General features: G+C 49.7%; 1 protein-coding gene across 2 annotated transcripts; it reads left to right on the top strand.

Moving 5' to 3' along the window:
- The first annotated feature begins 1,860 nt into the window (after positions 1-1,860).
- Positions 1,861-27,232, top strand: Rnf8 (ring finger protein 8). 2 transcript variants are annotated; one of them, XM_029532778.1, is made up of 8 exons: positions 1,861-2,039; positions 8,366-8,494; positions 12,373-13,113; positions 15,336-15,398; positions 17,332-17,421; positions 20,052-20,159; positions 21,038-21,242; positions 26,514-27,232. In XM_029532778.1, the coding sequence occupies exons 1-8, from the start codon at positions 1,929-1,931 to the stop codon at positions 26,528-26,530; spliced, it is 1,464 nt and encodes a 487-aa protein (XP_029388638.1). In that variant the 5' UTR covers positions 1,861-1,928; the 3' UTR covers positions 26,531-27,232. The 2 variants fall into 2 exon arrangements, with proteins under 2 accessions (XP_029388638.1, XP_029388637.1); XM_029532777.1 differs by lacking the exon at positions 26,514-27,232 and adding an exon at positions 26,419-26,488.

Below are 27,232 nucleotides of genomic sequence, written 5' to 3' on the forward strand. Positions count from 1 at the left end.
TTGCCCCCTCCTTCCCTGGGCTGCTCGACACCCTCCCTGCCAAGACTGCTCTATCTCCCTCCTCCCAAGGTTACTCATGGAAATCATCTGACTTCTGTCCTAAAATGACACCTGGGAGGATCCAGAACTCTGAGATTAACTGCCGGCGTTCCAGAGCAGTGACGCCAAGATTCTGAGAAAATCACAAGAAGTTTCAAGTCTTCGGTCAGCATCCCCCCATTTGTCCCTCGCTCTGTTTCTTTTGATCGTTTCTCAAACCCTCCCCATCCCCCCTCACAGTGTTTATAATCGAACGTTCAAGCCGGCAATAAATGAAGCTTTGACAACTTTGCAGGGCTTCCTTCCCTCTTCTTTCCTGCCCATTTCTCACTTTTAGGCTCGATCCCCCTCAGACCCACAAAATATCTTGTCCCGAGGGCCAGGATAATCACAGGCACTAGGCACACACGTGGTACATACATACATGTTGGCAAGACACATACATAAAAATAAACCGAACCAAAACAATTGGTAAAAATAATAAACTCCAGTTCCAGGGGATCCAATGACCTCTTCTGGCTTCTGCAGGCGTCAGGCATGCCCTTGGCTCAGACATACATGCAGGCAAGACATCCACACACACATTAAACACTCAAACTTCAGGGCATAGAGAGAAGGGAGAATTTCACCCTCTCCCCAGCCCCTTCAAGCCCATTTCCATTCCTTCTGTATCCCCGCATGAGCCCCAGGTAATGTGATCCATCTTTACAGATTTGCCTGGTATAATTTTTAAAGATTCAGTAACAAAATGAGGTCATGAAAATAAAAAAGATGCTAAATAGGAATAGACCGAATCAACTTTAAAGTGATCAGAGTTTTATAAACCACTCAAAAGTGGGCTATAATGGGGGTGGAGGTATAATTTAGCTACAGAGTACATCCTTGGCTGTGTGTTCAATGTTCAGAATCTCCTACTCCCAACCCAAAGTAGGCTATAGTTTTAAATAAGATGGTTATGGCCATCATCATCATGTTATAAAGCAATTTTTATTTGTTTTGTAGACACGGTCTCATATCCCAGGCTGGCCTCTAACTCATTGTATAGCGGTAGATGCCCTTGAATTCCTCATCCTCCACCACACTCTGCCAAAGAAAAAAGGGGTGGGATAGAAATAAGAGGTTCCAGTTCATGGCTGCTGGATCTGGGGTCGTGGCTTTGGAGAGCGCAGAGAGGAAAGAAGGTATTGGGAAATAGTCATTATTATACACAATAATAATGATTGAGTACGCCGGGCGGTGGTGGCGCACGCCTTTAATCCCAGCACTTGGGAGGCAGAGGCAGGCGGATTTCTGAGTTTGAGGCCAGCCTGGTCTACAGAGTGAGTTCCAGGACAGCCAGGGCTATACAGAGAAACCCTGTCTCGAAAAATAAAATAAAATAAAATAAAATAAAATAAAATAAAATAAAATAAAATAATGATTGAGTACAATACTCACGAACCCAAGGAAAGAGAGTGTTTCTGTTATCAAATATAATTTTTAAGTGTTTATTCCTGTACACACACACACACACACACACACACACCCGCTAGGGTGCGCATGTGGAGGCCAATTTGAAATTGGTCAGTTTTCCCCAACCACAATGTAGGTGAAACCTGAGCATCGAACTCTCGTCTCCACGCTTGGCAGCAAGCAGCTTTACTCGTTGCGCCATCCTCCAAGCCCTAAAACTCTGTGTTTTACGGCGTTGTCCGCAGCAGGCGTGAGGCTGGTCCTGCGCACTTTCCCGCCCGCCGCGGCCGCCGCCTCCCTGCTGCGCACGCGCACGGCCTGGGCGATTGCTTCTGTCTGGTGTTTGGGTATGGTGCGCGAGAGGCGCCTCGGAGGCGGCCGGAGCCCCGGCTGGAGCCTGCCTGGTTGCTGAGCGCTGCCCCGGTGCCGATCGGGCTATGGGCGAGCCCGACCCCTTGGTCTCGGGGCAGCTCGCGGCCCGCCGGAGCTGGTGCTTGCGGCGGCTGGGGATGGACCGCGAGTGGCTGCAGCTGGAGGCTGGGACTGAGGTGAGGGCGAGCGGCCTGGCGAGCGGCGGGAGCCGGGGGAAGGCTGAGGAGCGGCGCCGCGCACACCCGGCCGGCGGGGAGGCGGGGAGGCGCCGAGGCAGCGGGCTCCGGCCACCTCAGGGCCCGGAGGCCGGGGCCGCGAGGCCAGGCGAGGCCGCGGCTTGAGGCCCGAGCAGGAGGGCGGCTGCGCGGGAGCGGGGCCCGTGCCGGAGCCGCTGTAACGGACGCGGGCCTCGCAGCCAGGAGAAGGATGGGGTCGAGAGCAGGCACGGTCCCCGTTAAGGGTCTATCGGAGACGGGGAAACTGAGGCAGAGGCGTCCCCACTGACTCCTAGGAGTGGCGAACCTGTCCAGGGAGTCTGAAGATGGCTGCGGAGGGCGTGGACTCTCTGGAGTTGATTTGAAGTGTGATCGCGGGTTTAAGGGTAGCGTGCCCAAGCCCCTCGAACTGTAATGCTAAAAATAAAGGTCTTCCATTCCATCTCCGAGGGGAATCGGAGCGTCGGGGTGGGCCACGGTTGCATTCCTGAAGTGGGTCAGACTGTCAGCCTTCTCTCCAGAAACTGCTCGCCATAGTTAATAGGGCTGGCTTAAAGGGCGGGTGCTGGGGATTGAACGCAGGGTCTCGGAACTTGGAAGGCAAGGACTCTACCAAATGAGCTGTATCTTCAGCTCCACAAACGCAAAATTAGAAACAAAGACAAAGGGGGAGGAGCAGTCCTAAGTGGGGGAGAGGTGCTGGGGTGGGCTGTGTATCCTTGCAGACTGCTCTGGAAGCAGAACTGGGTCAGGGATGCGCTTGCAATGTAGAATCCTTAAGGTTTGGGAAAGTCTGTACAGTACTGAATGTTGGTTCTGTGTGCTGGCTGGCCTTTTGTCAGCTTGGCACACAAACCAGAGTCCTCTGAAAGGAGGTAACCTTAATTGAGCAAATGTCTCCATAAGATCCGGCTGTAAGGCATTTTCTTAATTGGTGATTGATAGCGGAGGGTCCAGCCTATTATGTGTGGGGTTGTCCCTTGGCTGTCACACCTGGGTTCTATAAGAAAGCAGGCTGAGCAAGCCAGTCAGCAGCTCCCTCCATGGCCTCTGCATCAGCTCCTGCCTCCAGGCTCCTGCCTGTGTGAGTTCCTGTCCTGACTTTCTTTGATGAGGGACTGCAGTTCAGAAGTATAAGCTGAAAAAAAAACATACCCTTTCTTTCCCAACTTGCTTTTTGGTCATGGTGTTTCCTTGCAAAAATAGTAACCCTGAAACATCATATAAGTTAAAGTCAATGAATTGGTAAGGTTAGATTTTTCTGATAAGCTGTATATTCTCAGTTGAGAGACGAATGTAGGGACTTATGGTTTGAACCAGGGAAATAGAATTTACACAGTGAAGGAGCCTGAGAACGTCTGGGTGGGCCAAGGTGTGGCTTATTTAGCGATATTTTAGAGCAGGTCCTGCTTTAAATTACACATTAGAGGACTGTTTATTTTTACCTATAAGTTTTGTTTTGTTTTGATTTGTTTTTCATCTGCATTACTTAATCTGGTCCCTGAGCACTTACTAGTCTCTCACAACCCTATAGGGGAAACTTAAGTGTTGACTTACTCATTGAGACTCAGTTCTGTGGACTAATCTATTACTCATGGCTAGCTCGGCAGCCCTGGAGTAATGAGGGCAAGAGGACCGACTGTAATGCACTCTTGAACACGTTCTGTACTGTCCATCGATCTGTGGGGCAAGACCCAGACAAACCAAGAGAAAGCTGAAGACTGAGGGCCTTGGGGCCTGTGTGTAAGGGAAGCCGGCCTGGTGACCTGCAAAGTCAGGTTGCTGGCAGCCTTTGGAGCATAGCCTGCAGAGTGTATAGAGTTTGACTCAGAGCCTGGATGAGAGCTGACTGTGGCTCTCAGGTGATAGCCCAGGTGGGTTTGCATAAGGTTTTGAGGGGTGCGCCTGGTATCAGCCAATCATAACAGCTAAAGCAGGTTGGCTCCTGCCTTTCCAGTTCCCCTCAAAGCTTCATGGTACACATCTTCATATCACACCGAAGGGAATCTTTTAGTTAATTATTTGTCTTTAAGCTTCCTGAACCCATCTGGAGAGTGGTGTAAGCACAAATGGCACAGGGATTGATTGATTGCAGGTGAGCGAGCCACTTGCAGGCCTGTAGGGAACAGCTGTGCGGGATGCCTGCTGCCTGCTGCCTGCTTCCCTTGTGTTTGGTTTCCATGACTATCCTGAGTGGGGAAGGGGAAGGGGTGGGATGGCTCTGGAGTGTGTACTGGTTCTCTCAGCATCAGGGCCCTCCAGAGGAGGACAGGGCTGGTGACGCAGTCAGGAAGGACATGTCTAGATCCCTGTCTGTGCTAAAGGCTGGAGGGAGAGCAGCTACTGGGGGGGGGGGGGTGGTGCCAAAATGGAAGCAGTGTGAAGGCCAGGACAGGGAAAGGGGGAGGACTCAGAACAAGATGTTCTTCTGCTCTGATGGCAGACAGGCTGTCTCCCATCGTGTCAAATGAAATATGGAATACTTCCTCTGCAGTTGCTCAGAACTGTAGGCTCCTCTTCCCAGCCTCACCCCCTCAGGGCCTACACTAATTAATTACACTTGCTACCAGAGATAGCAGTTGTTAGTGGACAGGAACGGTACAGATCCCCAAACACCCCTCACCCATCACCATGCTAGTCCTCAACCCTGGACAGACTCCATTTGAAAAAGTTGTGTGGGTATGGTTGTCTGCATGCTGCAGTGTATACGGTGTATACGTACAGGTCAGAGGACAACTTCCAGGAGTTCGTTCTCTCCTACCATGTGGGCCAAGATGTTGAACTCAGGCTGTCAGGCTTGGTGGCCAGTGCCTTTACCCACTGATCTATCTTGTTGGCTCCTGATATAAAACAAGACATCACCCATTTTGGACTCTGGACTATTCTATAGGCAGGTGGGCATCCTCTTCCTGTCTCCACCTCCTAAGTGCTAAGGTTCTAGGGGTTTTTCACCACACAGGGTTTGGGCAGCACCCCTGTGTTCTCAAGTACCTGCTGCACAGTGTGTCGGAAAGCAGTGCCAGATGCAGTTCATACTCTAGGAAGCAGTGAGGGCGGATGGATGGTACAGTGAGGCACTTCAGGGCTGTACTAAGTGTATGCGAGTAACATGAACTGTGCCTTACCATTCTTAGGTGAGTGTAGTTAGCATAGGCCCTGAGGGGGTGAAGAGGAGCTTACAGTTCTGAGGGAAGAACTTTTTTTCTTTTTTCTTTTTTTTTTTTTTTTTTTTGGTTTTTCAAGACAGGGTTTCTCTGTATAGCCCTGGCTGTCCTGGAACTCACTTTGGAGACCAGGCTGGCCTCGAACTCAGAAATCCGCCTGCCTCTGCCTCCCGAGTGCTGGGATTAAAGGCGTGCGCCACCACCCCCGGCTGTTCTTTTTTTTTTTTTTTTTTTTTTTTTTGGTTTTTCGAGACAGGGTTTCTCTGTGTAGCCCTGACTGCCCTGGAACTCACTTGGAGACCAGGCTGGCCTCGAACTCAGAAATCCGCCTGCCTCTGCCTCCCGAGTGCTGGGATTAAAGGCGTGCGCCACCAGGCCCGGCAGGAAAGAGCATTTTAAGCAGAGAGGTCAGTATATATGAAAAGGCCCTGGGCTCGACTGCAGCGTTTAGGTGGGTGTTGAAGAAGAGAGATGATGATCTAACCTTTTTTTCCGTGTTCCCTCTTCAGCTGCTATGGGAAGAGAAAGACTCGGGTGCTGAAAACCCTGGCTGGGTGGACTGAGAGAGGGCAGTGGAGAGACCCAGGGCAGAAATGACCCCAAGACTAGGACTAGGTACAGTAGGACTCGGGAATGAAGGACACGGAATCAAAGGTGGCTTCCGTGTTCTCAGCCGAGGTCTAGCTCGATGATCGTGTCCATTATGAAGAGTTTAAAAGCAACTAATTAAACTAGGCTAGAGCTGCCGCTGGTCTTTAAGGAGCCTGAAGATATCATTCTGAAGGATTTACAAGAGGAGGAACGAAGGCATGTTGTAGAAAACCACAGACCATCCACGCCTTTAATCCCAGACCCCAGGAGGCAGAGGCAGGAGGTTCTCTGAGTTCCAGGCCACCCTGGTCTACAGAGAGAGTTCAGACCAGTGAAGGCTATGTAGTGAGACCCTGTCTGAAACAAAGAGGAAAAGAGAAAAACCACAACCTTGACTGTTTTCTGCTAAGGTCACTGTATAGGTCAGTCAAAAGATTTCTGAGTTCTCAAAAGATTTCTGAGTTCGAGGCCAGCCAGGGCTACACAGAGAAACCCTGTCTTGAAAAAAAAACCAAACAAATAAACAAAAAGAGATGGCTTAAGCACAGAAAAGAAGAAAGTAGGAGCTGAATCTCAGAAGAACCTTATTTCCTTCCCTCACGCGGTTGTGATCAGACAGGGGTACCGGGAAGTGTGGCCGATGGGAATCTGAGCTTCATTTCTGTCTTCTACAGAAACTCAAGCTGTTCTGGTGGGGAAGCATGGACCCAGGACTCAAGGACTTTAGTTGCAGGCTACTAGCTAGACTCTGCAGAGTGTATACCCCACTGTGTACAGGTGCTGCAGAGGTCAGAAGAGGGCACTGAGTCTGGATTTGGAGTCATGAGCTCTTGGCCACTGAGCACCTCTCCAGTCCCCATTTAACTTTATTTTGGGCACATCTTGACTGAAGGCACAATATCAACTGCCATATCAGTTTCCTGGGAATCTACAGCTAAAAGGAACATCATGTCTGTCTGTCTGTCTGTCTGTCTGTCTGGTGGCAGATCAAAAAGGTAAAAGAAGCCTTACCAAGGCAGTATGACAAGCTGAACTAACAAGATGACAATGAACGAAGTCAGCTATAGGTCCTGCATTTGAATGCACATTTGCCAGCTAATCAGGTATATAAAGAGACACAGTATAGTTGTCTTGGGAGAGGAGGATCAAGAAATATAGTCAATATAGTCATGGGGATGGAGAGATGGCTCAGTGATTACGGACACTTGACTACTATTCCAGAGGACTGGGGTTCAAATCCCAGCACCCACATGGCAGCTCACAACTGTAACTCCAAGATCTGACACTCTCACATAGACATATATGCATGCAAAACACCAATGCACATAAAATAAAGGTAATAAAATTTTAAAAATTAAAAAAAAAAAAAATGCCATTCTCAGGCCAAGGATAACATGGCTGTGTACTGGAGCGCTGTGACAGCTGGTGCCACACATACACTGGTAACCATGCCTAGAACTGGGAAGCTGATACATGCCCTTGTAGAAGCGAGAGAGAACTGCTTGGAGAACCGTCTCAAGCAGAACAGGGAACACTCTGGAAAGCCTCCACCTTGTAACCCGCAATTTGACTTTGAGTTGCTTCACTTCCAAATATCCCTAAGACCTTAAATGTGTTTCTCTTAATACAACAGCTATAACAATGAACCAGGAGCCCTCTCAGACCTTTTGAGATGACACATTCAAACTCAGGCTAGGAGTGCAGGGCAGGAACGGTGGCTCCAGAGATACTTCACAACTGTAGAAGGGGATTGGAGATTTCTTGATGAAGCTAGGGCAGAACCAGGGCCAACTGAAAAGATTTACTGAGAATGTGTGTATAAAGGCAGTGCTCAGATGCGGTGGTGGTAATGTGGCTCCCATCTCACCGATGGTAGGAATAAATGACCTTTCGGGTTGTACTAGCCCGAGAGTTTATATTAGCTCTTTTTTTATTTTTTGAGTATTACTTAACGTGTATGATTGTTTTGGTTGTGTGTGTGTTGTACACACACATGTCTGGTGCCTGGGGTGGGGGTATGGGCAGAAGAAGGCATCGGATTTGCTGCAATTAGAATTATGGATGGTTATAAGCCACCATGTGGCTGTTGTGAAAACAAACTTGGTCTTGTGGGAGAACAGCCAGTGCTCTTAACTACCCAGCTTTCTCGCCAGCCCTCCATGGTTAACTCTGTTGTTATTGTTGTTTTTCGAGACAGGGTTTCTCTGTGTAGCCCTGACTGTCCTGGAACTCACTGTGTAGACCAGGCTGGCCTCGAACTCAGAAATCTGCCTGCCTCTTCCTCCCAAGTGCTGGGATTAAAGGCGTGCGCCACCACGCCCGGCTTACTGTTAACTCTTAAGTGTTCTCTTATCACATCTAGCTTTTTTCTATGTGGTTGCAGCAGAGGAGAGGGGGAAGGAGGAGGAGGAAAGCAGATGAACAGTTTAGGGTCCGCAGGTTGCAGCTGGTTGGTAAGACTGCAAAGAACCTCCCCTGTTAGCATAGTGAAGGATTGTGTCTCACACTATACTCACTGCCTTTGTCTTGCAGGTGACCATAGGACGGGGATTTAGTGTCACATACCAGCTGATATCAAAAGTGTGCCCTCTGATGATTTCCCGAAGCCACTGTGTTCTGAAGCAGAATCCTGAGGGACAGTGGACCATTATGGACAACGAGGTACAAGAGCTCACACAAGCCTAATGGCTTCTATTGAGTTGTGTGGACTTTTAAGAATTGTATATTATCTTTGCGTATGTGTGCTTTGGGGGAGGGACAATATGTGAATGTCCGTGCATTTGCCAGCCCAGACCAGTGGTGCCAGATCCCTCTGGAATTGGAGTTGAAGCCGTGGGCCACTCTGTGCATTCTGGGAACTGAGCAGGAGACGTGTGATGCTCTTAACCACTGAGCCATCTCTCCAGCCCAGGATTTTTCTGCTTTAACCATCTTTTTTAGATTTTTTTTTTTTTTTGTATTATTTCCATGTGTCTTTTATGTACATTTGTATCAGGTGCTTGAGGCTAGAAGACAGGTTTGGGTTCTCCAGAGCTGGAGTTACAGGCAGTTGGGAGATGCCCCGTGTAGGCACTGGAAGTTTCCAGAGGATCTAGGCTTGTCTGGAAAAGGAGCAAGCCATCGCTTCAGTTCCCTTTAAATCCAGCTTACAGTCACTGGTTTGGTAGGACACTTACAAAGCCCTGGAATGAGGAAACAGGGAAGGTGTCCCAGCATGCACCCCGAGGGACAGTGGAAACGGGCCATGGATTGGGGTTTTTTTTTTTAAAAGATGGGGTGGGGGGGGAACTTGTTATGTAGACCAGGTTAGCCACAGATCATCTGCTACTTGGTGACTTCTACCTTTGTGTGATAGGATCTGGCATCTCAAGTCCTGTGAGTGCGTGTTCTGTGGCTGAGCTTCAAGTCTGCTAGCATCAACAGCAACCCATGGCCTTTATCAGACATGTTTTATTTTGTGTATGGGTGCTTTGTCTGCACGTATGTCTGTGGACTACATTCCTGCAGTGCCTGTGGAAGCCAGATTGAAACAGATTGAAGCCTGAGGGAAACAGATTCCCTGGATTTGCAGTCACAGATGGTTGTGAGCCATCTTATGGGTTGGGAATTGAACCTGGGTCCTCTGCCAGAGCAGCGGTGCTTTTAAGTACTGAGCCACCTCTGCCGTCTGGCATACCTCTGCAGAATTCAGATGATGGGCCGAGGGCATGGCTCAGCAGGTAAAGCACTTGCCACACGAGCATGAAGACCTGAGTTTGGTTCCCCAGGACCCATGTTAAAGCTGTAAGCTATCTATCGCATGTCTATGATCCCTGTGCTCCAACAGGAAGAGGAGAGGCAGAGATGAATCCCCAGAGCAGCAGCTGTGAGACCCTGTCCCATACCAGGGGGAGGGGGCTTAAAAATATTGGATGTAGTATAATAATATTAAGACATTTCTGTTCCTCAAAAGACACCATTAAGAAAAAGATGAGCCCAAGGTGGAAGTGATTGCTGTATATTCACACAGTTGGTGATGCCTGTGCATGTGTGTACAGAATTCCAAATTGGGTTTTTCCAGAATACAGATATAACCCAGTTTCTAAAATAATGAAAACAGGGACATCACAAAAGAGTGTATTGAATTCCCACCACCCATGAGAAGTTGTTTAATTCATTGCTCGGGGAAATTCAAATCCAAACCACAAGGGAATACCAGCACACATTCTATAAAGTGGCTAAATGAGACTGGTGACACTGGGTACCAGCTAGCATGAGGGACAAGGACACTTTCTCCTTCAGAGGGAAGGCCAGTAGGCACAGATAGTGTGACAGTCTGTTACTCATCCCGGGGTGTGTGTGTGTGTGTGTGTGTGTGTGTGTGTGTGAGTTTCTGTCTGTAGGAAATGTTTGTGATGCCCACCCACAGTAGAATGGATAAATATTTCTACGGTGTAGCTCTGCAGTGCACACTACTGTGCTGACCATGGCTGAGTCTTAGAATTGTGACACTGAGTGAAAAGGTGTCGCAGCAAGTTGCCACACATGCTAATATTTGCCTGTAGCCCCAGAACTGGGCGATGCGATGGGGCGGGAGATTCCGACTCCCACACTAACCTGGGTTATATAGCCAGATGCTGTCTCAAAGAAACAAAGTAAGGGGTTAGGGAGATTGCAAGACAGGCATGCAGACCTGACTTCAGATCTCCATGTAGAAATCTGTGTGTGTCTAAATCCAGAGCTGTGGAGGCGAGCGGGTAGAGAGGGATTTCTAAAACTCACTGTCTCATCAGTCAGCCTGATTGCTGAGCTCTAGTGGTGAGAGGCCATGCTCTTGCCCTCAGAAGGCCTGGGTTCAGTGCCCAGCACCCACTCAGGTGCATCACCTGTACTTCCAGTGCTGAGAATCCTCTGACCTCCGTAGGTATTTGCACTCAAACGTGCCCTTTTTAGCACTGGGGAGGCAGAAGCAGGCAGATCTTTGTGAATTTCAGGCCAGCTGGTCTACAAAGCAGTTTTTTAGGTCAGTCAGAGCTACAGAAAATAAAAATAAAAGCAAAAGAAAGCCAGGCGGCAAGCAGAGGTGCACACCTTTAGTCCCAGTACTCAGGAAGCAGAGGCAGGAGGATCTCTGAGTTCGAGGCCAGCCTGGTCTACAGAGTGAGTTCCAGGACAGCCAGGGCTCCACAGAGAAACCATGACTTGGAAAACAAAAGCAAACGGCAAAATAACAATCTTAAGGGAAAAGGGTGCTGCAGAGATGGCTCTAGTTAAGAACGCCTACTACTCTTACAGTGGACCCGATTCCCAGCATGGATGTGGTGGCTCACCACTGTCCGCAGCTCTGGGTCTCAGGAGTCTGATACTCTCTTCTGACCTCCATGGACGCCGGTATGCACATGGAACACAGACATACATATACACAGAACGTACACACGCAGAGTGCGGAGCGCCTGAGGAAAACACTCGGTGCTCATGCGCACACACCTGACAACAGAAGAGTGTGACAGAACGTACACACACAGAGTGCGGAGCGCCTGAGGAAAACACTCGGTGCTCATGCGCACACACCTGACAACAGAAGAGTGTGATTTGTATGGTGGTCAGAACCGGGTGAAGCCATTGTGCCGAGGTCCTAGTCCCTTGTGAGGGAAGGAGGGGCAGGTTCCTTGGATGCTGTGATGTGCTTTTAAAGCCACATTGTAGGGAGGGCTGAGGTGTATACTTTGTGATTCTTCATCAAGCTGTACATTTATGATTTATCCATTAACATTGCATACTGTTCTTTGTTCAAGATATTTAAAATATTGACTTGATACTTTTAACAGATTGCTAACCTAAAAAATAGACTATAAATGTCAGTCTTCGTGTCAGTTCAGCAGTGAGTTTAATCTCTACCCTTTCCCAGTGTTAGAGTCCTCCCAGTATCTGGTTAGCTCTGAAGTCTGTCTCCGGGCTTGTCATCTCCATTTAGCTAACCCGCCTCCACATGGCACCCTTTGCTGTGCCGTAGGATTCCATTCTTAGCTGTGTTCTTGTCCTGTTTGCCCCACGAATAGCTGCTAAAAGCTGTTTTTATATCTATTTTGTCCTTGGTGTCTTTACCTGCTGTCTTACTTGGGGTTTTCATTGCTGTGAAGGGACACCATGACCACAGCGACTCTTATAAAGGAAACACTTCATTGGGACTGGCTTACACTTTCAGAGGCTTAGTCCATTGTCATTGTGGTGGGGATCACAGCGGCAGGTAGGGAGGCATGGTGCGGGAGGAGCCAAAGAGGTCTACATCTTGACCCACAGGCAGTAGGGAGAGGCTGTCACACTGAATGTCCTACCACTGCAGTAGGGAGAGACTGTCACACTGAATGTCCCACTGCAGTAGGGAGAGGCTGTCACACTGAACGCACCTGGAGCGTAGGAGACCTCAAAGCCCACCTCCCTGGTGGGAAGGCAGGGTTTTCCTTCTGAAGAGGCAGAAGGTTTTGCAGCAGCAAGAGAGAGATTCCATTAAGAGGAGGGAAATCGTGAGCTTACTTTGTTTTCCTTTCTTTTCACCCCAGAGTCTGAATGGTGTTTGGCTGAACAGAGAACGTCTGGCACCATTACAGGGTTATTGCATCCATAAGGGAGACCATATCCAGCTCGGAGTGCCGCTGGAAAACAGGGAGACGGCGGAGTATGAATACGAAGTCACTGAAGAAGACTGGGAGAGTCTGGCTCCCTGCCTTGCCCTGAAGAATGACCAGAGAACGGAAAAACATAAAGGCTTGAGAACTAAGAGGAAATTCAGTTCGGCTGGGTTAGAGAGTCTTCCAGCCGAGGGCACCTCAGATCTCAGATGCCCACTGGCTAACGTCTCCAGTAAACCCGTTGAGCCAGAGAAGTTGCATGGCAAAGGTGACGCAGCGAGTCAGCCCTTGGGATGCGTGTGTCCCGCAGTGACTTCTCTGGAGGCGAGTGAGAGGGCCGCAGGGCCTCATGCTTGCTCTGCTCTTCCAAAGGTCCTCGAACTCTGCCCTAAGAAGCAGAAGGCCTGCAGCCCGTCAGCGTCACAGAGCGGCTTAGAGCTGTTTAAGGCGACCATGTCCAGGATGCTAACGCTGAGAACGCAGATGCAGGAGAAGCAGATAGCTGTCCTGAACGTCAAGAGGCAGACTCGGAAGGGGAGCTCAAAGAAGATCGTAAGGATGGAGAAGGAGCTGCGAGACTTACAGTCTCAGCTGTATGCAGAGCAGGCTCAGCAGCAGGCCAGAGTGGAGCAGCTGGAGAAGACTTTCCAGGAGGAGGAACATTACCTCCAGGTACCTCAGAGGCAGGAGGCAGGGCGCCCTCGGGCGGGCAGGCCCTTCGTGAGCTCCTGCCTAGAGTTTTCTGTGACACAGGGACTGAATGCAAAGTGCAGGAGACAGAGTGGGGGTGGAGCTTGGGAAGGATTGGGGTTTCAGCACACTGGTGAGGTCAGGAGCCAGGCAGGCTGCCCAGGTGAGCAAGGTGACTGAGCAGCCAGCCTGGGGACAGCTGGGCACCAGTTAGGGTGCCAGCCGACTGTGTCCTCGGGCTCCTTTGTTGTCAGAGCAGGTGCAGGTCAGCCAGGTACCCTGTCTGTACATGACAACACACTGGTGCTGCGATTAGCTCTGGCTCCCCTGGGGAGTGGGTGGCAGCAGCAGAAAATGGTTTTGTTTCTGTCCTGATCAATCAGAGTGCCACGGAGGCTGAATGACAAGCCGCTGTCCCCTCCTGGAAGGTAAAAGAAGGAAGTACCTGAGTGGACCAAATGTGTCCTCAACTCAAAATCATTTACTTTGCTGATAAGCTCTTGCATAAAGCTTCAGGCTGTTCCTGCTTAAAATGTCAGTTCCCTGGTGGCAGGAACCGTGCGGGTCCCACCCCAGCTGCTCAGGTAATGGCGAATGTCAGGAATTCCCTATTGTTGACTTAAAACCAAAAGACCCAGTCACAGCTGAAGTGCAAAGGTGGTTTTTTACCTTGCTTGGGTCTCTGGGCAGGGGACAGCCTGGAGTGGGGCTGACTTGTTTCTGAAGAGCTTACCCTCTGTTTTCTAACCTCTGCTATCTCCTTGAGCTGGTAGGGTTAGCAAAAGCCATGGATTACATAGGTGCCGTAGGGCATGCTTGCTGGGTGTACATAGCTTCTGCTCCCCTTGTTCAGCCCAGACCACTATAAGTTAACAGAGGGTGAGACTCTTTCTGTGTAGGGTATCACGCCATCACTGAGCAGAATTCTCTTTGAAGGATAGTGGGTCAGAGGGGAGAGTGTGCCTGGGATTAATATCCGTGGCTACTCTGTGCTAAAGGGCAACTGTGAAATCTTTTCTGGGCCATAAGGTTAAAGGCAGAAGAGACTAGTTGAGAAGCATGCCTGATGCTGCCTGGTAGCTCAGCTCCCTCTGCCCTCACGGTAGCCTGGCCTGACATTGGGTTTGGAATTCTGCTTGGTATTAAAAACCCAATTTTTTAAATCATTAAGTAATTTATGAGCCGGGCGGTGGTGGCACACGCCTTTAATTTCAGCACTCGGGAGGCAGAGGCAGACAGATTTCTGAGTTCGAGGCCAGCCTGGTCTACAAAGGGAGTTCAGGACAGCCAGGGCTACACAGAGAAACCCTGTCTCGGAACCCCCCCCCCCCAAAAAAAAGAGTTAACAAATATTTATTACTGTATGCTGGGCCTTGAAGGGACAGAGGGGACAAAGGCATCTTTATGTCTCAGAGCAGAAGGTCCTATTAAATGCCAGCTGTGTGGAGGTAAGAAGGTTTGTAAGACCCCCNCGGAACCCCCCCCCCCCAAAAAAAAGAGTTAACAAATATTTATTACTGTATGCTGGGCCTTGAAGGGACAGAGGGGACAAAGGCATCTTTATGTCAGATATCCTGCACATCAGGTGTTACAATTCATTACAGCAGAATTACAGACCCCCAAAAAAAAAAAAAAAAGTAATTTATGCTCCCTATTAGCTAGCACACTGGAAGAATGGTTGGCACATCAAATTCCGAATGAGTCGAAACCCCCACCCTGTAGGTAGTAAATCCCTAAGGCAGCAAGAACAGAGACTGCCTGGAAGACGCCGGCCCGGCCGGCTGCCGGCCTGTGTGGCTGCTGGTGGAAAGGCAGCAGAGGCTCAGGCCAGGGCAGAGTGCCTGGAGAGGGTGGGCAGTGCGGAGGGACAAGACAGGGAAACATTGTGGGGCCAGCCTTGGGGATGTATCTGAGTTTGGATGTTTGTGGCTGTTCTCAGACTCCATTTATTTGAGTATTATAGCAATAAAAGCAACTTAGACTGTCATTCTGTGGTGCTTGAGAGCTGCCTGAAGCCCACTCCTGAGGCGGGTGACGGTAGTGGAGCAGATAATACTGTTCATGTCCCTTGCTGAGAGCAGTTTGAAGTAAACTGGGGTCTTCGTGCCGCTTCCTGCCCCGTGTTCCTTGTCATGACTGCTCCAAGGTTTTGTTTTCTTACCCCCTTTACTGCAGAAACCTTCCATTTCGTTTTGGCTTTTCAGGGTTTGGAGAAAGAGGGAGGAGAGTGTGACCTGAAGCAACAGCTGGTGCAGGCCCTGCAGGAGGTAACGTAATCTCTCCCCCTTCCTTCCAGAGGCTGTGGTGGTTGTGAGTGGGGAGCAGCCAGGCAGCACATGGCCATTAGCTGCCTCTGCCTCTGAGCCACTTGTCTGTGTTACCGCCAGGCTGCCAACAGAACAGGTGCCAGATGCTCACACCATCAGGCTAGAGACTTGGAGGCTCACAGATACACACCAGATCTCAGCGTGGAAGCTTACGGCTTCATCAAGGCGCCTGGTGATAACAGAAGAGCCTGTAGACGCTCTCTGGGATGGGGGCTCTACTTCCAGATTAGTGAAGGCAGCAGTGGGCAGTGGTTAGCCATGCCTGGACCTTAGGGCCCCAGAGAACCCGTGTACCTCACCATCTCTACACTGTGGCATCCAGAAACCATTCAAGAGGGTTCTCGTCTAAAAAAAAACTCTATTAACAGAATAGTGCTCCTTCTGGCGTGAAGTTCTCCAACAGACCCACCAGTGGTTTATGCCACTGAACCCTAGGGCTTCTTTACTTGACTGCCTTTTATGTGCTCCTTATACCTTTAAAACTTGCTCCAGTTGGGTATGGCAGCACACACCTTTAACCTAAGTACTCGGAAGCAGAGGGAGGTACATCTCTTGAGTTCACGACTAGCCAGCTCTGCATAGTGAGACCCTGACTCAAAAAACAACAACAAAAACTTGCTTCATCTTTGAGCCTTGATTGTGATCGTTAATTTGGTGGAATTTCAGCCGAAAAGGTTAGCGAGGTGGTTAAAGCCTCATTGAGCAGTGAGTAGCTTACATATAATTTGTTCAGGGTTATCTCTCTTTTTGCTTATTACAGACCTACCAGCCTTACCAGTACTAACAGTTATGTGAGAGGGGGCCTGCCTGCCTGGGTGTGCTTGTGGGCAGACACATAAATGGCTTCAGAAATAATTAGGTGAAAATTCTATTTGGATTTTATTTTTTTGAGCTTATCTACTTCATGATTTGAAAGGATAGGCATTGTTCCCATTTGGGTATTTAAATATATGTTTATTTTACTCTGTGTGTGTGTGTGTGTGTGTGTGTGTGTGTGTGTGTGTGTGTGTGTGTGTGTACGGGTGTGTACAAGCATTTACATGGGGCTGGAGACTTGGTTGCCAGCACTCAAGACAGCTTACAGCCCCTTTAACTCCAGCTTCCAGAGACTGGACACCGTCTTCTGCCTCCCAGGTCACGTGAATACATATAGCTTATACTCACACACACAGTAAATAAAGACAGATCTTGAAAAACATTTGTAAAAACGTTGTGTGTGACCATGGGTGCTTGTGTACCACAGGAGCTTTGGGGAGTGGGTTCCCCCCTCCTCCATATGGACTCCAGAAGTCAAACTCAGGTCTGCAGGCTGCACTGCAAATGCCTCTACCCAGTGAGCCAGCGCACTGGCTTCCTAGTGTTTTTAAACTAATGCTTAGATACTCTACCTCACTGGCCAGAGAGAGTCAGGCTTTGCCTCACTGTGAGGAAGGCCTGGGGTTTTCTGCTCTCTTGTAGCTCCGGCACCGTGCCTGCTCTAACACGTGTCTCGAGGCTTGGTCATGCAGTCACACATCAGTCTGAAGTGGTATCAGGGCATACTTTGTGACATCGTCTGACATCGTGCTTGTACTGGTGTGGATGACCCCTCTGAAGATACTCTCTTTTTCAGACTGCTAGAAGAACTGTAGAACCCATAGTCACAGTGACACCAGAGTGATGTAGGTGACACTGGCCGGGTTAGTTCCAAAAGACTAATGGATCTGCTGTCCCCTCCCCCCTGTCCTGAGCGGTCCATCCTGAATAAAAGAAGGCTATTTTTGAAATTGTCATCACTGGTCCCTAACCGAGCAGAGGGAGGAAGCAAAGGTGTATGGCTAACAGGAGGGTTGGGACGCAGCTCATCCTGACAGCTTACCTGCTGTTTCTGTAGCATCGGGCTCTAATGGAAGAACTGAATCGCAGCAAGAAGGACTTTGAGAAAATCATTCAAGCCAAGAACAAAGAATTGGAGCGGACCAAGGTACGGGATAGAGGACAGAGGCTATACTGCGTGTAGCCAGTGTTCTGTAGAGTGCATGGTTGCTGTGGTGAATGCAGACAGTTGCTCCTTACCTCAGGGAGATAATCTGTAGTTACTCACTGTAACTACAGAGGCAGCGTCCCTCTCCTTCTTTGGACCCTGTATGCTAGCCTTTGTCTGTCTACATTAGAAGCTGTCTGTCTCCCCATCAGATCAGTAGAATTCTTAAATTATATGTTGCAAACATCAGTGCCTCCCAGGGACAGACCAGTAATAAGAGTAAGGGAAACGGCCTGAGTGTCAGAACACTGGGGCCTGCGAGGCCGGCCCTGTGCTTCCGCCTCCTTCCCAGAGGGCAGCTCTTCTCTGCTCCGTCGGGAGCCACCCAGCACCGCAAGTCCAGTCTTCTCAGACCCAGTTCTTTCCTAGGAGGCAGGGCCCCAGGTGTGTAAGTGAGACGTTTTTCTTTAAGCTTGTGTACCCATACAGTAATATACTCAGGAGGACTCATGTGATGTTTGAATGTACGTACAAGTTCAGGGCCTCGGGTTGTAGTTTCTAACCTGGAATGTGTCTTACGTCAGACGGTATCTCGCCCTACTCGGGGTCAGAGCTGGAGCTGAGGACAGAAAGGAAGACACCTTCTCCCTGGCAGATTCGATGTCCCTGTCCTTAGTGAAATCAGTACCTTTTATTTTGGGGTAGGGGTGTGTATTTGCTAGGGATGTCCAGGGCCTCAGGCATCCTGAGAAAGCTCCCAGGATTTTACTGTATAACCCTGCCAGCCAGTAGTCTGTTAGGGTCCCTGTTGTGTACCACCTACGCCCGGCTCCAGCATCTGACAGTTCCTTTTTTTTTTTTTTTTTTTGAGGTGGGATCTCATAGTCCAGGTTGGCTTCAATCTTACTCTGTAGCTAATATGACATTGAACTCATTTTCTCTCTTAAAATATATATAAAAGAACTTTGCGGGGCTGGTGAGATGGCTCAGTGGGTAAGAGCACCCGACTGCTCTTCCAAAGGTCTGGAGTTCAAATCCCAGCAACCACATGGTGGCTCATAACCATCTGTAACAAGATCTGACTCCCTCTTCAGGAGTGTCTGAAGACAGCTACAGTGTACTTACATATAATAAAATAAATCTTTAAAAAAAAAAAAAAGAACTTTGCTTGGATATGTACACATATGTATGTAGTACCTCAACAGGCCAGAAGAAGGTGTTGGATTCCCTTGAACTGGAGTTACAGACAGTGGTGAGCCTCCATGTGGGTACTAAGACTTGAACTCAGGTCCTCTTGGAGAGCAGCCAATGCTGTTACTCACTGAGCCATCTCTCCAGCCCAGCTCTGCCTCTACTTTAAACTCTTAATCCTGTTTCCAACTCCCAAGTTGCTATCATTTTGCTTTACCACATATTTTAAAACTGAGGAACTTAAAAATTTTTACAGTGGTCTGAAGAGATGGCTCAGTGGTTAAGAACACTTGTTGCTTTTCCAGAGGTTCAAGTCCCAGCACCCCATATGGTGGCTCACAGCTATCTATAACTCTAGTTTTAGAAAACCTGGGGCTCCAGCCTCTCCACCAGTGCGCGTACATGTGCACAGTCATACATACAGAATACCCATGTACATAAAACAAAGAAAAAGCACCTCAGAGATCATGGCTTTAGCCTCCATCTCACCCCTCTGTGTGAGTAGTCTTGATTAGAAGAGAAAAAGACAAAAAGAGCCAACTGCTCAGATGTGGGCTGAGTGGCTTTTCCTCTTTGTCTTGGACTCCTGTTGCTTCCTGTTTGGGGGATGAAGGCATAACTAATGTTCTTCAACTTAAAGAGCATAGGGTCTTTCCTAACAGTCTACGGGTGTCCTGATCTTGGGGATAGAGGGGAACAGAAGCAGGAGGTGGCGAGCGTGGGGGGGGGGGCTGGGCTTGTTTCCAGCCGTGGATGGGGGATGGGGGTAGGGGGGAAGGGTATTCTTCTGTCCTAACTACACCAGGGACTGCACGCTCACACAGGCCCTGCCTCTAGAGTGCTCTGCCTCTCTTGTCCTGTGAAACTATAGTTTTGGGGAAAAGTTTTTAGTACTCAGGTTGTGACTTGCTAGTACCAAGCCCCCACCTTGTCTGTTCGTGGAAAGGAACAAATTGCATAGAACGCAGATCCTGAGAAAGTAGGGTTTTAGTCCCTCCAGGCCGCTGCAGCAAAAACACTGAATCAGGCAGCTAGCAAGCAACAGCAATGTGTCTTTCCAAGCGCTGCAGGCCTAGGCATCCTGGAAGGCCCTGGCAGGTGTGGCTGGAGGCTGGCGAGGCCGTGATTTTGACCCGCAGCTGACACTTCTCACTGTCTTCACAAGGGAGGAGAGCAGAGCCAGCCCTTGCAGCCTTGGTTCTAAGCCACTCACCCTGCCCTGCCCATCCTCCTAGCGACCTCGGGGCATCACTGTTAGCAGGTTAGCATTGAGCACACAGAGAGGGCAGGGCAAGGCAGGGCAGGGAGCCAGCTTCTGTGTCAGGAGGCAGCTCTTGGGGAAGGGTACCCACAGGGAGAGTTCCCACCGCGCTCCGCCAGCCTTGCTCCCAGCCTGTCCTGCATTCTGCGGCTTCCCTGTGACCGGTGTGTCTTTGCAGGAAGAAAAGGACAAGGTCCAAGCGCAGAAGGAGGAAGTTCTTAGCCACATGAATGACGTGCTGGAGAACGAGCTCCAGTGCATTATCTGCTCGGAGTACTTTATCGAGTTAAGTATGAGCAGAGGCTCACCCCCAACCCCACCCCAGCGTACCTGCCTCGGGCACCAGGGGATGCTTCTGAAGACGAGATAGACGCATCCTCACCGTGCTGTCCCTCCTTAGGTACTCGTGTGCACAGTTAACGTCTAACTGCAGTGAAGTCCTGGGGGCCACAGAGCCTGAGGGTTTGAAGTGTCGGAGTAAAACTGCCCACTGCTGTGCCATTCCTTCCCTCTGGATGGGCACGGTGCGCCCTGTGACTTGTGGTGTGGCTTTGATTGTGTGGTCACTGTGGGTATCAGGCACCAGGATGAATCTATCTCATGGCTTTGGGGGTCCTTTTGAAAAGCAGACACCTGTTTCCTAGGCTACCGTTTGTGACTTGGCCATGGTATCACACCAGCTGTTTTAATTTTCATACTTTTTGTACCATTTGTGACCAATTCATTTTATGATAAGTGTTAGGCTTATGCAGTTGAGTAGCAGGTGGGTTTATTCTTTTTTACACCCTTGGAAAGGAAGATTTGTGTGCAGAGCCTCCTGTCCCTAGGCAGCCCCTAGGGAGATGGGCTGTGTCAGCCTCCTGCAGGAAGACCAGGTCTTTGACTGGAGTCACTTTGGCTACAAGTCATGGTTCCCTGCATAGTCTCTAGTCGATGATTCTCTCCTGTGGAGAAACTCAGCATTGCTCAGGACTGTGGAAGCTCGAGGTGGGAGGGGAGAAAAGGGAGGCAGAACTGAGTGGTGAGCCAGCCTGAGGGGAGCCCATTGGAGCGGAGCAGAGCCAGCACCTCTGTGAGGCGGGGCTGTGGTGAGCCTGCCTGTGGGCCTTGGAGACTCACTCTGTTGTGCTTTGAGAAAGTAAGAGTGTCCCTTTCACATTGCAGGCTGTCACCCTGAACTGTGCTCACAGTTTCTGCTCCTTCTGTATCAGTGAATGGATGAAACGGAAAGTGGAGTGTCCCATTTGTCGAAAGGACATTGAGTCCAGAACCAGCTCCCTGGTTCTGGACAACTGCATTAGTAAGATGGTGGATAACCTAAGCTCAGACGTGAAGGAAAGAAGAAGTGTCCTTATTAGGGAACGGAGAGGTGAGTGGCTCTGAACTCCCTGACAAAGGGCTTCCTTACTTAGCGACAGCAGGTGTTTTTACAGGGTGACATTGGACAATAGAGTTTAGTAGATGTTTTTGGAATACAGGCAGGAGAAATGGGAATATCTGCAGAGTTCAGGTAGCCTACATAGGAAAGAACCGAATTAGAGTTAGTCTCTCTTGTTTGAGCTCCACCTGGTAGGTGTGTCCCCACTTGCTCCCTGGAACAAAAAGCTGGGCTGGGAAACAGTCAGATGGTTTGCCGTCTGCACACCAGGTGGTGCTGTTGCTAAAGGCAGCTGGCCAGTTAGAGATGGGTGGGTGTGTGTACTCTGGAGATTCACCTAGGGAAATAAGTACATAAGCTCTGTAAGGGCTTAGGGCTGGGGTGTAGTCAGTTAAAGTCCCTAGCACCACTATTCACACACACACACACACACACACACACACACACACACACACACACATCATTGGGTCCTGGTGGGTTTGATAACACATCTCCAATCAGGGGACTTGAGGTGAAAGGATTGGGGAAGGGATGGCGAGTGTTCCTGAACTGTCCCTCCTAGTGAACATCTGTCCATTTAAGTCAGTGGTTCTCAACATCCCTAATGCTGCAACCCTTTAAAGTAGTCCCTCTTGTTGTGACTGCCAACCATAGAATTAATTTGATTACTACTTCATAACCATCTGTACGTTTGCTACTGTTATGAATCACAATGTAAATACCTGTTTCTGGTGGTCTTTGGGGGTCGTGCCCACAGGTTGAGAACTGCTGGTTTAAGTGATGCTGCTGCACTTGGGGCTTGCTGTGTTAATGCTGCAGAAAGCCACTCCTTCGTGTTGCAGCAGAAGATTCTCGGTGCGAAACAAGGAAACTACTGGGTAGTGCTGGTTATTGCGCAGAGCCATGGCACAAGAGTCAGGGTGTCGCTACCTTCTGGGAATTGGAAATTAACTCAGCTCCTGTCTGTGATGCTGTCACGTGACCACTGTGTGTGTGACCTGGTTGTACTCCTGAGCTGGGCAGCATAGAGGTCAGATGTTGGTCATAGCAGTCGAGTGCTGTTTGTGGGGTTCTGCTCCCCTGGCCCTATGGGAACCAGCTTTTCCAGGTAGGGACAGGAATCTGTTGCTGACACATGTGCATCCATAGTATGAGACTGGACTGGGTGCTGTGGATGCTGAGCAGGAAGGGCTCCTGGCTAGGAGTGTGAGCTGACCCCTGACATGGGTGCTTGCTGCTTTCCTGAGACCTGCTAGAGTGTTTTGCTCGGTTTAGAGTCTCCATAAGTTTTACCTCTGCCCTTGGTTCTGGCAGAAGCCCGGTGCTCTTCATTTCCACCTGTATTTCCATAGGAACATGACACTAGCCCCGGGAAGAGAGCTAACATCTCCTCCTCTCAGGCTCACCTGAAGGAAGGACCGCTTACGCAGGTCTGGGCAGGTGGACATGAGAGAGGGTCCTGTAGAGGAAGCCATGTTTATGCCAAGCCTTACGGCTTTCTGGATGCTTGCTTTCCAAACCGAGGACATGGCACGTGTTTGCAGAATAGCCAAAACTGGGAGGGGCCTGCCAGTGGAGGAGAAGGCTTGCTTCTGTCATCCTGGGAGCCAGGTTAGATGAGGAGCAGGCTATGACTTTTGAGCGGAAGTGTGTTGTCTGGGTCAGGGTGGGATGCCTAGGAGAGTTTCTTTGGTCAGCCTATGTTGTTCTTCAGCTGATGACTGGAAGAGCCCAAGTCCGCCCCTGACCTCTTACGGAGAGTCACTTGCATAGACTAAGGACCCCAGTCCCTCCTCCCTTCTCTGCAGAGGCTGAGCAGGTTATCCCTGGGCACCTCTGGCAAGAGGAGTGACTGTTGAGGAAACAGTGTCCTGATGCACACCCTGCTCACAGCACGGGTGGCAGTCAGTTGTCAGTGCAAGTGCAGCTCTGTGACGTTCTCTAGACCTGTCTAGAAGGCGGCTCTGCGCCTCGATTTAGGGAAAGATGTACCAGAGCCACCAGCAGCATTGTTGGGCTGCAGTGTGGGGGTCAGAGAAAATTTTAAATTAAAATACCAGCTCTCTTTGAGTGTTCTGGTGCCATTTGAAAGCTGGTTTATTCCTTAGTGCATGGGAATTTTTAAAAAGAACTTAGGATCTGGAATGGAAGAGAGTTTCAGTGGTCAAGAGCACTTTCTGCTCTTCCAGAGGAGCTGCGTTCAATTCCCAGCACCCACATGCTGGCTTATGACTGCCTGTAATTCCAATCCAAAGGGATCTGACGTGTTTTGGCTGTTTTAGGCACCAAGAGTGCTCATGGTGCGCATATATGTGTAGGTAAAACACCCATGTGCATAAATACAATAAACCAAGCGAATAAACAAAGAGCGCAGGCTCTGCAATCAGGCAAGGCTTTGATTGATTCTCACAAATGTCCTGTGCTCTCCAAGAGCAGGGCTTTCCTCCGCTTCCCTGACTGCTGGGTGTCTGTAGGTTCAGGTCCCAGTGGAAGCAGTACCTCCTGACTGGTTAGCTGTGTGTGGGGTGGATGGAGTACTAGGAGTGGGACTAAAGCAGGATTAAAGAAGCATGCCTTGCAGCTGGGGCATTCTTGTCAGATTCTCCCTCCCCTGTTTTCTGTGCTCCCCATAAATTAACTAGTTCACAAGTATGTTCACACTGTTTCCCCAGCGACAGTCTCGCCTCCTCTTTTTTTTTTAGTGTTTATTTATTTAATGTGTATTCATGCATGTCTGGATGACTGTATTTGCATGCAATGCCCATGGAGGCCCTAAGAGAGTATAAGATGCCCCAGAACTTGAGTTACAGATGGCTATGAGCCGACCATCGTGGGTACTGGGAACTGAAACTGGGCTCTCTCCAAGAGCAGCAAACACTCTTAAACAGTGAAGGATCTCTCCAGTGCCAGGGAACAGTTTTTTTTAAAGAGTTTTTTTTTTTTAAAGGTTTATCTATTTATTTTATGTATATGAGTACACTGCAGCGTCAAATCCCATTACAGATGGTTGTGAACCACCTTGTGGTTGCTGGGAATTGAACTCAGAACCTTTGGAAGAGCAGTCAGTGCTCTTACCCACTGAGCCATCTCCCCAGCCCTCTCCTCCTCTTTTCCTCCTGGTTTTGTGGTGGTTGTAGGGTGGGTTTGAGAGTCTGACTCCAGGCCAGCCTGAAACTCCCAGCCGTCCTCCCTCAGGACTCCCCAAGTGTTGGGATCTTAGGCTTGAGGTGCTGTGCTCAACTCCCCTAAGTTTCAGAATTGAAGGAAGCGGGGCTGGAGACAGCTGGAGGGTAGGGGTCCTCGCCCAGCCTGGGAGGAGAGGCATAGGAAACCTAAAGATCTGGAGGTGAATTGTTTTTTCTCAGCTCTGGCTCCTACAGACTGCATCCTCCCACCCCTCCTCCCCCACCCCTGTTCCCTTGCTATTGTAACACTAAGTTGAAGCTCTTGATGAATGTATGTGGAAGAAGGCACCGTGTGTCTGTGAGACGGGCTGTCCCAGAGTTGAAGGCCCCTAGGAAGATCCACCTTGCCTGTGACTTCAGCCCCCCCTGTTTAGCTCAAGGAAGGTGGTGTAGAGAAACAGCAAGGGTCCCGGACTCCAAACAGGTCTCTCCGCTCCCCTGGAAGTGTATCTGATGTTGCCCATCTCTTTTCTTGGAAGTCAGCCTTGAAAGGGTTGCTGGTGGGTTAGTGACAGTCAGGTGGTATCTAGTAAAGAACCCACCGGGGAGAGTGTTAGATCACAGACACTCTGAGCCCTGTCCTGAAAGACTGCTGTTCACACGAAATCAATGTGTAGGGTGTGGACTGTGTGCCCAAGGAAACGGCTCAGCAAGCTTGCACTCAAGGACTGGGGTTGTTTATGGAGGGTCTGCTGTGTAGACCAAGCTAACCTCACAAGAGATCCACCTGCCTCAGCCTCCCCTAGAGCCACCATGCCCAGATGGACGGTTTTGGGTTTTTTGGGGGTTTTTTTGGTTTGTTTTTTTTTTTTTTTTTTTTTGGTTTTTTTTTGAGACAGGGTTTCTCTGTATAGCTCTGGCTGTCCTGAAACTCATCCTGTAGACCAGGCTGGCCTCGAACTCAGAAATCTGCCTGCCTCTGCCTCCCAAGTGCTGGGATTAAAGGCGTGTGCCACTACTGCCCTGCTTGTTTTTGACTTTTTAAAAAATTTATGCTTTGCAAAATTATTGCTGGGTAAGAGTTCCCAGATGTTACCGGACACATTTTTCTGGTTTCTTCATTAAAGTAAGAGTTGTCTTCTTGAATTCCTTTCTCTTTTCCTCCTTATTGAGAGCTCAAATACAGTTTGAGATGGCAGGAAGGCTGGGGGATGGCAGAGTGCTCACAAGATGAGAACCCAAGTCCTTAAGTGCATGGTAGCACTTAAAATCCCAGCGTAGGGTAGCGGAGACGGGCATGCCCTTGAGACTTGCTGGGAACTTCCTCAGTGGGCCTCAGGCCATGGTGAAAGAAAGACTGTCTCAAAGAACCAGGCGGACAGCTGAGGAGAGACACTCAAGGTTGACCAATCTCCACTCTCAATGCACAGACATCTGTCTCCCTGCCGGCTCACACACCCGTGGGAGTGCCTGCATCCAGGGTGTGTATAGTAGTTGCATCACAGGAACTGGTGGAGAAAGGACTGTGCTGTGGCGATCAGCTCTGAGGCTATGTAGACTCCATGAACTAGTGACCCAGAAAGTACTGGCACCTCAGGCTTCTTGCCAGTCTGTAGTCCTTGTGATTGCAGACGCTGCCTTCTGTAAACAGATATGAGAGCTGTTCCCTGACAGTGACCTGTAGTGAGAGCTCTTTGCCATGTCATCAGAAGCTGCCATCTGTTTGGAAGCACCCAGGGACGCTTCCCCAGCTGAGAAGACCGGCTTTCCCAAGCGATGTGAGTCCTCTTCTGTCCATAGACAGTCAAGAGGACCAGGTGTTCAAGTAGAGGCAGTGGGATGACCTTGAATGTAGGCCCACCTCACATTTAAATATACATGGTCTAGTGCGGAGAGTAGCGACTCCTGAGCCTGTGTGAAGGGGAAGACCTGCTGGCTCAAGCGGGATCCTCTTGTTGCTGGAGGCTGCCTGGGCGTCCCCGTCACTCCACAGCGCACAGCGCAGCCACCAGAGCCTAGCTTCCTTTCTCCCTTTACTCTAGTGGCTGTGGAGAACAGGCAAAGATGGCAGAGATGGACGGGGCTGTGAGCGAGTGAAACACGGGCTTCTCCTTCACATTTCTCTTTCTCTTCAAAGCAAAGAGACTGTCATGAAGGTCACGCTGCAAGGACATGTGAGAGACTCTAGGGGGATGGCAGCTTGGTGTGTTCTAGAGGCTTCCCTGAGGCTGCTCTGGACGTCATCTGGAAGCCATGCACTGCAGACTGAGTTAGGAAGTCTGTGCCACTGGCCTTCCGTCATGCTGGCCCTGCTGCCACCACCCTCTAATGTGCTGCTGGGACTCCCTCGGACCGCCTGACTGCGTGTTAAATGAGTTGAGTTCTGTGTTTAATTTGTTGATTGTTTTTGATACCTCATGCACCCTCTTGACATCTGGGTGTGTCTCCTGTGGCTGTGTGGAAGATGGCCTGCATTTTGAGAGTCTGGCTTACCTTTTTATGAAAACAAGATGTCATTTCTTGGAAATAAAATGTATAAACCTGCAGTTGCTCAGCTGGGCTCCATGTGGTTACTTTGTCTCCTGCTCCCTGATGGTCTCCCAGGTAAACACAGGCAGCTCACAGCCTGCCTTCAGGAGGGTCACTGTCCCTGATAGACTGCCAGCAGCCCTCAGCCCGAGAGCTCAAGTTCAGGGCCGCACCTGGAGGGCTCTTGCTGTTCTGTTTTCATTCTTGGGAGTTTTTTCTTTTGTCTGCCACTGGGAGGGTGTTTTCTGCTTCCTACCTCAGGCTTGTGGACAAGCAATGATTAATGAGAGCCTGGCACACCCCTCCTCTTTATTTAAAAACTTTTTT

This window comes from Mus pahari, chromosome 21 (genome assembly GCF_900095145.1).
Source record: "Mus pahari chromosome 21, PAHARI_EIJ_v1.1, whole genome shotgun sequence".
In the NCBI taxonomy this organism is placed as follows: domain Eukaryota; kingdom Metazoa; phylum Chordata; class Mammalia; order Rodentia; family Muridae; genus Mus; species Mus pahari.